The 11816-nt window shown below is 45.1% G+C and overlaps 1 protein-coding gene across 1 annotated transcript; it reads left to right on the top strand.

Annotated features, from left to right (window-relative positions):
- Positions 1 to 397: 397 nt before the first annotated feature.
- Positions 398 to 9987, top strand: LOC144487556 (uncharacterized). The gene is made up of 5 exons (XM_078205642.1): positions 398 to 1144; positions 7219 to 7361; positions 7446 to 7697; positions 7950 to 8153; positions 9942 to 9987. The coding sequence occupies exons 1-5, from the start codon at positions 398 to 400 to the stop codon at positions 9985 to 9987; spliced, it is 1392 nt and encodes a 463-aa protein (XP_078061768.1).
- The last annotated feature ends 1829 nt before the right edge of the window (positions 9988 to 11816 follow it).

Raw genomic sequence — 11816 nt, 5'->3', positions numbered from 1 at the left:
TCCTGGACTGACAGTAGTTTTGTTATCTTCTTTTGCAGGATATTTGAAGGGGAAGATTTACAGACTGGAAACTCAAATCAAATTTCATACGAATATTTTACAATCATTCGATTTATCAGCACCTAAACTCAATTAGCCTTTGAATGTGGAAGGAAAAATGTTTGTTCTGCCTGTGGGAAAATATTTCAAACATCAGTGTGACTGGAGAAGCATCGAGACACATGCACACACTGGAGTGAGACTGTTCCAGTGAACTGACTGTGGAAAGAGCTTTACCCAGTTACGCAGCCTGAAAAACATCACACCATTCACTGTCAGGTGAAACCGTACACGTGTTCTGTGTGGACAAGGATTTAACAGATCATCCAACCTGGAGAGACACAAAGACACCAGCACCATGGAGAAACAGTGGAAATGTGAAGACTGTGGAAAAGTTTGTAAAACCCCATCTCAGCTGGAAATTCATCGATGCTGTCACACTGGGGAGAGACCATTCATCTGCTGTATGTGTGGTAAAGGATTCGCTCAGTCATTTAGCCTGGTGTCACACCAGCGAGTTCACACTGAGGACAGACCGTTTAAATGCTCTGACTGTGGGAATAGTTTTAAGAGTTCTGAGGGTTTAATTCACCATCAACGGGTTCACACTGGCGAGAGACCATTCAATTGCTCTCAATGTGGGAAGAACTTCAGGCAAGTATCTCACCTCACTGAACACCTACGTGTTCACACTGGGGAGAAACCCTTCACCTGCTCCATGTGTGGGAAGGGATTCACTTGTGCTTCCCACCTCACTGAACACAAGCGTGTTCACACTGGGGAGAGACCATTCAGCTGCTCTCAGTGTGGGAAACATTTCAGGCAGTATTCCACCCTCACTGAACACAAGCGTGTTCACACTGGGGAGAGACCGTTTGTTTGCTCCTTTTGTGGGAAAGGATTTGTTAAATCATCCCATCTTCTTCGACACCAGCGCATCCACACTGGAGAGAGACCATTCACCTGCGCTGAGTGTGGGAAGAGATTCACTACAACATCTCACCTCAGTGAACACCAGAGTCTTCACACTGGGGAGAAACCTTTCACCTGCTCCCTATGTGGCAAGGGATTCACATGTTTATCCTACCTCAGAAGACACAAAATTGTTCACTCCGATGAGAGACCCTGTAAATGTTCTGACTGTGGGAAGAGGTTTAAAAGCAGAAATGAACTGATGAAACACCAGCCTCTTCACACAGGGGAGAGGCCGTTTGCTTGCTCTGTGTGTGGGAAGGGATTCACTCAGTCATCACAGCTCAGCAACCATCAGCTTGTTCACACTGATAAGAGACTGTTTAAATGCTCTGACTGTGGAAAGAGCTTTAAAAGTGCAGGGAATCTGCAGAGACACCAAACCACTCCCACTGAGAGGGGCTGTTCAGCTGCTCTTCATCTGGGAACTGATTCACTACTTCATCCCAAATCACTGATCACCTGAGGGTTCACACTGGTGGGAGGCCATTCCTCTGATTTGAGTGTGGGAAGGGATTCACTGTCATCCAGCCTGCTAAAACACCAGTGCACTCCCACTGAGGGAGCATGTTCACCTGCTCCGTGTGTGACAGGGGATTCAATCAGTTCAGCAGCTTTATTTCACATCAACTTGTTCAGACCGAAAAATAAATGGTTTTGATGTTCTGATTGTGACGAGATTTAAAAGTGCAATGGATCTGCTGCAACACAAGCACAACACTGAGCAGAGGCAGTTTACCTGCTCCATGTGTGGGAAGGGATTCACTCAGTCATTGTATCTCAGTAAATATCAACTTGTTCACAATGAGAAGAGACTGTTTAAATGCTTGGACTGTGAGAAGAGGTTTAAAAGCTCCCTCCCTAACAGCACCGTGTACCTGTACCACAGGGATTGCAGTGATTGAAGAAGGCAGCTCACCACCACCTTCACAGAGTAATGAGGAAGGGGCAATAAATGCTGGCCTGAGCATTTGAAAAATGGAAAGAAGTCATCGGTGATTTTTCACTCAGTTATTAAGAAGCAACAGTTTAGATATGATACATAAAAGACATAAAACCTGTAATAGGTAAGATCCCGGTTGAAGGAAATACTGATCTCCGCTAATTGCTGGAGGTGATATTCTCCTCGGAAGGGTTTACTGATCCCGGATCAGGGGGATACTGATCTCCGTGTCTGGAGGTGATATTCTCCTCGGAATGGTTTACTGATCCCGGATCAGAAGGATGCCGATCTCCTGTCTCAGTCACCTTTAGCCACTTTGAAAAGCTCTTTGTTGTTTGAAGTGATTTCCCCACACAAAATTCCATTTATGTAGCTTATTTCTGTGGCGGCGGGGGAGGGGGGGGCGCGGGGTGGTGGTGTGGTGGCTCGTGTTGGTGTTTATGTCAATCATTTATTTAATTATCATTTGCAAGGGACAGATGTTCAGTGAATTCCCTGCTATTTCCATTCGAGTCAGAGAGGTTTACAGCATGGAAACAGGCCCTTTGGCCCAACTTGTTCATGTCGCCCCTTTTTTTAACCACAAAGCCAGTCCCAATTGCCCGCATTTGGCCCACATCCCTCTATACCCATCTTACCCATGTAACCACTTTTTAAAACACAAAATTGTACCCGCCTCTACTACTAATCTGGCAGCTTGTTCCAGATGCTTACCACCCTCTGTGAAAAAATTGCCCCTCTGGACCCTCTTGTATCTCTCCTCTCTCACTTTAAACCTATGCCCTCTAGTTTTAGACTCCCCTACCTTTGGGAAAAAATATCGACTATCGAGCTGATCTGTGCCCCTCATTATTTTATAGACCTCTATAAGATCACCCCTCAGCCTCCTTCGCTCCAGAGAAAAAAGTCACAGTTTATCCAGCCTCTCCTTATATCTCAAACCATCAAATCTCAGTAGCATCCTACTAAATCTTTTCTGCACTCTTCCTAGTTTAATAATATCCTTTCTATAATAGGGTGACCAGAACTGTACACAGTATTCCAAGTGTGGCCTTACCAATGTCTTATACAACTTCAATAAGATGTCTCAACTCCTGTATTCAATGTTCTGACCAATGAAACCAAGCATGCCGAATGCCTTCTTCACCACTCTGTCCACCTGTGACTCCACTTTCAAGGAGCTATGAACCTGTACCCCTAGATCTCTTTGTTCTATAACTCTCCCCAATGCCCAACCATTAACTGAGTAAGTCCTGCCCTGTTTTGATCTATCAAAATGCATCACTTCACATTTATCTAAATTAAACTCCATCTGCCATTCGTCAGCCCATTGGAAGTCTCTTCAGTCACTTTGTGGTTCATTGCTTGCTGCGACATCCTGTTTAACCTTTATGTCGTGAGTTTACATATAGGCCATGATCACCCCACCCTACCAAGTTTGTCTTGTTTCAGGTCTGTGCTGGAGAGACGCTTTTGGTTGGGATAAACAGTCGACACTGTCCTATAAATTCAATACATTTAAGACTGATTAAGTGGCAATTGTTTCCTGATTTCCCCATCCTTATTCACTTCTCACAAATGATTTCTGATTAACCCAGTAATTCCTAAACCACGAGCTTGTTTTAATTTCTTGATTACATATCATCGATATGTAATCAAGACGCTACTCGAATGATCAGAATCAGCAATACAAACCCTTGAGCTTCCAGCAAGACTAAATGTAAAATATGGTACAAGTACATTTTTCACTCAGTAATTAGAACATTTCATTTTTCTCAGCGCAGCAGCTGGCAGCATTTTAGATTCAATACCAATTGTTCACTTCTCTTCTAGCTGGGTCATCCAGGCTGGAAACGTTGGCTCTATTCTCTCTCCACAGAAGCTATCAGACCGGCCGAGATTTTTCAGCATTGTCAGTTTTTGAATTTCTTGATATCAGCTGGTCCAGTGATTATTGGCACAGTATCGCGCTGTTTTTACACATTTTTCCTGGCTATTTTCAAGTGACACAGTGTTCCAGCTGTTGGGTTTATGTTGTACCATCAAGTAGACTTTGCTTTTTGCTTCAATGACACGTCATCTCTGCTGAATGGATCTCAAACCAGTCTTTGTTGTGTGTGGGGTCATCTGGACCCGAAACGTCAGCTCTTTTCTCTCCTTACAGATGCTGCCAGACCTGCTGACATTTTCCAACATTTTCTCTTTTGGTTTGTTGTGTGTTCCACCTTTACCAAATGTTGCTGCTGCTGTGTCAGAAATTATTGAACTCAGCGACTTTCCAGTTGCATCAATATCAATGTTGATTGTTAAAATTTTAATTGATGTGTCTGTAAAATATTTCACTATTTTGTTCAATTTTCCTTGATAATTTCATTTCAGAATGGGAATGTCACTGTGAAGAACGTGTAAATCAGTAATTGTCAGCAAGGATTAATCAACACTTTCTAATTGGAGATGTTAATTAATGGACCCTTTTAAACATTGACTTCTGGATTTTGTATCAATTTAGGATTGAAGTAAAAGTTTATAATTTTATTGTAAACCAGTTCCTGAATTCTTGAATTTAGGAGAAAGATCACAGAATGTGCGTTTAAAAAGGGACATTGCAGCCCCGAAAATCAGTGACATTTCCAGAATATTAAACTCCAGCCACAGGGTTTGTTAACATCAGCAAAATCAAATCAGATATTGTCAGATTATCAATCCTGAATGTGATAAACAGCAGCACTAACAACAGCAGAATTCAATCCCTTCAGTCACTTTTGAACTCGCTGATGTCTCCGCTCTTTAGCTGCCTCCGTGAATCCCTTCCCCCACACACAGCAGATAAATGGCCTATCCCTGGTATGAATTCACTGGTGTACCATCAAGTTGGAGGACTTTGTGAATCCCTTCCCACATATAGAGCAGATAAATGGCCTCTCCCCAGTGTGAGCTCGCTGGTGTTCAATGAGGTTGGATGAAGATCTGAAATTCTTCCCACAGGCACTGCAGTTGAATGGCCTCTCCTGAGTGTGAACTTCCTGGGGTACTGGAGGCTGGATAACTGGGCAAATTCCTCCCCACACACGGAGCAGGTGTACGGCTTCTCCCTGGTGTGAATTTGCTGGTGCGCAGTGAGGTTGCCTGAGGACCTGAACCTCTTTCCACAGTGAATGCAGTCTTCTCCTCAGTGTGAATAAGCTGGTCCTCCAACCAATCAGAGTGAATGAGGGGGCGGGGCTTGGCTGTGAGTGAAGCATGCGCAGTCTAGTTAATGGCGACGGAGACAAGCTTTTGTTCCTTGGATCTGCCATCCGTAACGGAGAGAATGGCGAGACGAAGAGAACCACGGATCAGGTGAGTGACTGGATACGTAACGTAAACACGTTACATGAACCGCAAATACGGAAAAATCTCCCAGCGTTTCCCGCGAACCGTTGCCCCCTCCCTGCAGCAGGGGCCGCAGCTTTCTCACAGAGCTGGGTTCAGCGGCCGCTATCTTTATCCAGGCATTAGCAGCAGAGCGCATGCGCGGCTCCATCTTTGTTCGGGGCAGGAGCAGCAGAATGTGTGTATCGCCGCCACCTTTGTTGGGGGCAACAATTTTGATTATCTCCAAGTGAGAATCTCTATTCGCCTGCTTCACTCTGTCACTTCCAGTTTCTTACTGATGAGGCAGAACAATGATATATATCCAGGGCAGTGACCATTATTTGTATTTATATTGTGCATAAATAGAATTAAACTTTTAAAGACATTTCAGAGAAATGTTATGAAATAACAATTGACATTGAGCCACATGACGAGATATTAGGTTTTAAAGAGAATCTTAACTGAGAAAAGTGAGGTGGCGAATCAGAGAGGTTTAAGGAGGAAATTCCAGAGCTTCTGAAATAGGCAAAATCAGTAATGATGGAACGATTAAAATCGGGAATGCTCAAGTGGTCAAAATTAGATGAGTGCAGAGATCTCGGAGGGTGTGGGCCTGGAGGAGATTACAGAGATTAGGATGATTGCAACCATGGAGGAAAACAAGGATAAGAAATTTACAATCTTGGTGCATCTTAAAATGAAGCATTGTATTTCAGTGAGCATTTGTTTGTAGATCAGCATTCATCAATATATGTGCCATGGGCGGCACAGTGGTTAGCACTGCCACCTCACAGCGTCAGGGACCCGGGTTCGATTCCCGGCTTGGGTCACTGTCTGTCTGCGTGGAGCTTGCATGTTCTCCCCCGTGCCTGCGTGGGTTTCCTCTGAGTTCTCCGGTTTCCTCCCACAGTCTGAAAGACGTGTTAGTTAACTACCCAAACAGGCGCCGGAGTGTGGCGACTCGGGGAATTTCACAGTAACTTCATTGTAGCGTTCATGAAAGCCTTACTTGTGACTAATAAATAAACTTTCGCTTTAACTTTAATCTTTAAATGGGGGACATTTCTGCTCATCCAACCTTGGATGTCAGACAAGTTCGGATATATGAAGCTTGGAGGGGAACTTGCAGGTGATGGTGTCCACATACTCTTGCTGCCCTGGTCCATCCAGGTGGTGGAGGTTGAGGGATTAGGAGATTGTGGTTCAGTTCTCGGTCGAGAGAATGCCTCCCATTTGCCCCTGTCTCTTGCTGCTTTCTCTCTGTCTCTCTCTCTGTCTCTCTTGTAACATAGATTTCTCGGGCCCAGGGTGCTACATCATTGAATATGATGATGACATGTGGTTGAAAGGCAGAGCAGCTTCGACAGGCCGAATGGCCTCCTCCTGCTCCTATTTCTTGTGTTGTTGCAGAGGCCAGAACCTTGTGTAGACTCAGACCAGAGGCAGGCTTTCTTCCCTGAAGGACAGTAGTGACCATTTCACTTCTGACAAAGGATCAAACAGGTTTCATGGTCACTTTTTCCTTGTGCCAGCCCCATAAATAACCAGATTAATTCAGCTCAATTTCACAACCTGCCTTTTGTGAGTTCTTTCTCATCCCCTTTTTTCTGTTTAAAATCAATTTCAGATTATCTGAAGTGGAGGATTTCCAATCAGAAAACTCAAACCAAACATCCCATCAGGATCAGATGGAGTCACCCAATTTATTGTCAGCTGAATATTTGTGAGTTTTGAACATGGAAGGAAAAGGCACCGTTCACAGTGGGGAGAAACGGTGGGAATGTGGGGAGGGATTCAGATCCCCATCGGAACTGGAAACTCATCAGCCCAGACACACCAGGGAGAGGTCATTCACTTGCTCCAAGCGTGGGAAGGGATTCTCTCGCTCATCCAGCCTGCTGCAACACCAGCGAGTTCACACTGGAGAGAGACCTTTCAATTGCTCCGACTGTGGGAAGGGATTCGCTCAGTCAGGCAACCTGCTGAGACACCAGCGAGTTCACACTGGGAAGAGACCATTCACTTGCTCAGAGTGTGGGAAAGGATTCGCTCGGTCCCCTGACTTGATGGCGCACCAGCGAGTTCACACTGACGAGAGACCATTTAAATGTCCAGACTGTGGGAAGTGCTATAAAAGTTCCCGGGACCTGATACTCCATCAACGTGCTCACAGTGACGAGAGGCCATTCAGATGCTCTCATTGTGGGACTGGGTTCAAACAATCATCTCAACTCACTGAACACCAGCGTACTCACACCGGGGAGAGGCCATTCACCTGCTCTGTGTGTGGGCATGGGTTCAGTCGGTCATCTAACCTGCGGACACACCAGCGAATTCACACTGGGGAGAGACCTTTCACCTGTTCTGAGTGTGGGAAGGGATTCACTCAATTATCCACTTTGCTGAATCACCAGAGTGTTCACAACGAGAAGAGACCATTTCAATGTCCAGACTGTAGGAAGTGCTACAAAAGTTCCCGGCAACTGTTCCACCATCAACGAGTTCACACTGAGGAGAGACCTTTTAAATGCCCAGACTGTGAGAAGTGCTTTAAAGGTTCTGGGGAACAGATGCGCCATCAACGTGTTCACACTGACGAGAAACCATTCAGGTGCTCTCACTGTGACACTGGGTTCAAGACATCATCTGACCTCACTGTACACCAGCGAGTTCACACTGGGGAGAAACCATTCACCTGCTCCCAGTGTGGGAAGGGATTCACTCAGTCATCCTCCCTGCTGACACACCAGCGAGTTCACACCAGGGAGAGGTCATTCACCTGCCCCAAGTGTGGGAAGAGATTCACTCAGTCATCCAACCTGCTGAGACACCAGCGAATTCACAAGTAATTTCAATAAATTAGCTTTGTGTTAACAGTGTTTAATCTTTTAACACCTTTAACATATGTTATTTCCTTTTGAAGGGTTCTCATGCTCCCCTGTCTCTTCCATCCTCACCTCCAAGTGTGAGGAGCTCATGGAGCTTCTTTGTAAGATTGGGACAATCTGATCAGCTGCCTCTGCTGCTTCCCTCCCTTCCACTAGCCCACCGGGACAAACCATGTCTAAAGTTCCACCTTGCTCAAGCCCAGAACTTACAGCTTTCTCCAGTTTCTCTCCTATCTCCCTTCATGCCCTCTGCATCTTGTCCATGAGACCCACCTTGTGCTCCATTAACCCTATTCTCCTTAAACTGCTGATCATCCAACTTCCCCACATTAGGTGATATTGTTGACGGTTCTCTCTTTTCTCTCACACTGTCCCTCTCACTTTCAAATCCACTGTCATCACCAATCCTAAAAAAACACTCAATCCCACAATCTCACAGGTGGAGAAGGTGGTGAAGAAGGCATATGGCATGCTTGCCTTTATAGGACGGGGCATAGAGTATAAGAGTTGGGGTCTGATGTTGCAGATGTATAGAACGTTGGTTCGGCCGCATTTGGAATACTGCGTCCAGTTCTGGTCGCCACACTACCAGAAGGACGTGGAGGCTTTGGAGAGAGTACAGAGGAGGTTTACCAGGATGTTGCCTGGTATGGAGGGGCTTGGTTATGAGGAGAGATTGGGGAAACTGGGGTTGTTCTCCTTGGAAAGACGGAGGATGAGGGGAGACTTAATAGAGGTGTATAAAATTATGAAAGGCATAGATAGGGTGAACGGTGGGAAGCTTTTCCCCGGGTCGGTGGTGACGTTCACGAGGGGTCATAGGTTCAAGGTGAAGGGGGGGAGGTTTAACACAGATATCAGAAGGACATATTTTACACAGAGGGTCGTGGGGGCCTGGAATGTGTTGCCGGGCAAGGTGGTGGAGGCGGACACACTGGGAACATTTAAGACTTATCTAGACAGCTATATGAACGGAGTGGGAATGGAGGGATACAAAAGAGTGGTCTAGTTTGGACCAGGGAGCGGCGCGGGCTAATTGTTCTTTGTTTCTCGTTTCAAGGCTTCATTCTATGATCATCTTGCTGGTGCCAGTACAGAGTGAGACTGCGGATAGTTGGGAACCTGTCTCGGGGGCAGGGAATTCAGATGGTGGAAATGAATAGGGTTGGGAAGCATTTTCTGATCAGGGCCAGTGTGATCTCCTGGACTCGTTTCGATCGCCACAGGGGGTCGGAGAGGAATTTCCCAGATTTTTTTTCCCCATATTGGCCCTGGGGTTTTCACTCTGGGTTTTCGCCTCTCCCTGGAGATCACATGGTCTGGAATGGGGGGGTGGGGGTGAGTTAATAGGTTGTGATGAACAAAGCATCGTAGCTGTGAGGGACAGCTCGGTGGATAGGATATTAGGATGTAGATAGGCTGGAAAATTGGGCGGGGATCCTGGACTCAGGATTCAATCCTGGACCGGGGAGCGGCGCGGGCTTGGAGGGCCGAAGGGCCTGTTCCTGTGCTGTTTTGTTCTTTGCCAACTGCTACCCCATCTCCAACCTCTCTTTCCTCTCCAAAGCCCCTGCACTAGGTGTCCCCCAAGTGTTTATCCTTTGCCCCTCCTGTTTCTCATCTACATGCTGCCACTGGGTGACATAATACAGATAGACTGTTGTCTATCTTCTTCCTACTCAGCTTCTCTGAGCTGTGAACCAGGCAGCTGAAAGCTGATACTTATTAACTTTTTCTGGACACAGCCCCTTGTACATGATCAATGGTGTTCCTGAACTCTGGTTCACATGATCAGTCTCTGATGCATTTAATTCCATCTACGGGCGATCGAAGGGGTCTTCAACCTGACTCTCTGCCCCCTCTAGTGCAGCTATATTCGTGGCCAGGTGTCCCTGGAAAGGGAGCATGCAGTGTCCGAAGGCACCACTGAAGCCTTCCATGCCCGCTGGGCACTGTAGGGACTGGGGTGTATTATTGACCCCTTTAATCACATTTTAATTTGATGTTTTAAGTTTCCTTTCCGCTTTGTTTTTTGTTTCGGGCGGTTCCCCTCCTTTTAGGGAGCTGCCCCTTTTGAGTTGTCCCGAAGTTAAGCTGATTTTGTTTATTTGGTTGGACACGAGAAAGATGTCCCTGATTGATGTCGGTGGTGTGGAATCAGTTTCTGATTGGTTTCTTCATGGTGATGGTCACCTACCGATCATTTCCTGCAACCTCCTGGCTGGCCCTCTAATGTATCAGTTACTTTCGGAGTCTGCCCCACGTTATAACCTTTCCTGTCATTTTATTAAATTTTATGGCTTCGTACTGAGATAACGGGGGGGGGCCTAAAGATATCTTCTTTGTCACTTATTTGAGATAAGCAAGTTTATGGTGTCAAATCCCAATGGTTAACATTTGGGTTCATTGTCTCAAATGTCTAATTGATGTGTAGAAATCCTGTGGAGTTCTCATTGGGGCAGTGACTATCAGTATATTTTGGTTAAAGAAAGTGCTTGCTGGTTTTTGTAGTGGTTGCCAGAGCTTGGAACACAGTTAATTAAAAGGACACAAAGTGACACACAGCCTTAAACTAATACAGAAATTACAAAGTTACTTCAGATCTAAAATCCAAAGAAAGTGGCATCAAATCAGTGTGTAAAAGGTGAGAGAGCAGGAAACACAAATACAGTATGATACATTCAATTGATAAATGTTCAAAACGAATGAGTCAGAATTACTACTGTGTGATGAAAACTAAACTGAAACCTTTAATTTTTCAAACCAATGATGGTTATATAGTGTGAAGGAAAGTCACTGCTTCTTTTAAGATATTACAAGTTAAAAGGATACATTAATTTATGACACAGTGCTGAAGGTTTGAAACTTCACAGCTGGTTTCTTCACACAATATGGCCTCTAACTCAAGTATAACTGTTATTGTCAATGGCTGAGGAGTTAACAGTTCCAGACCTCAGCCTATCCAGAGTTGATGGGATCCACAGGACTCTGTAATTAAAGTATAAAAGTGTAGGTTTACACCGGCCTCGGGTCATGTGATGTATTTCATTTATCAAATAAGGATGCAGTTACAGACAAAGCCAGTTACATGATACTAATATATTATAATTAAGCAGAATATCACAGCAGGTTAATTGATTAATAAGCTTCAATTACTTGATGATTACACATAACCATGCTACAAACTATTAAATATGACTATTCCTACAGTCAAACAGTCCAGTCAAGCAACAGGCTGACACAGTCATACTTTGAATCATATCTTACTGCCAATGTCTCACAGGAACAAGGAGCAGGATTCGGCTATTTGGTCCCTCGAGTCTGCTCCACCATTTAATCAGATCAGGGCTGATCTGATAGTAACCTTAATTCTGCATCCTGCCTACCCCCAATAATCTATCACCCACTTGCTTGCCAAGAATCTATCTACATCTGCCTTAAAAATCTTCAAAGACTCTGCTTCCACCGCCTTTTCAGAGGCGTTCCAGAGGATCACGACCCTCTGAAAGAAAATATTTCACTTCATCTCCGTTTTAAATGTGTGAACCCTTATTTTTAAACAGGGACCCCGAGCTCGAGATTCTCACAGAAGAGGAAACATCCTCTCCACATCAACCTGT

Source organism: Mustelus asterias, unplaced genomic scaffold (assembly GCF_964213995.1).
Source record: "Mustelus asterias unplaced genomic scaffold, sMusAst1.hap1.1 HAP1_SCAFFOLD_872, whole genome shotgun sequence".
NCBI lineage: Eukaryota > Metazoa > Chordata > Chondrichthyes > Carcharhiniformes > Triakidae > Mustelus > Mustelus asterias.
This window is presented reverse-complemented; position numbering and strand designations above follow the sequence as displayed.

Coding starts and splice junctions, on each gene's coding strand:
- LOC144487556 (XM_078205642.1), top strand. CDS start 398: ATGGAGAAACAGTGGAAATGTGAAGACTGTGGAAAAGTTTGTAAAACC. Junction 1,145..7,218: donor ACCTCAGAAGACACAAAATT/GTTCACTCCGAT, acceptor CTGCAACACCAG/CGAGTTCACACTGGAGAGAG. Junction 7,362..7,445: donor TGTGGGAAAGGATTCGCTCG/GTCCCCTGACTT, acceptor GTGCTATAAAAG/TTCCCGGGACCTGATACTCC.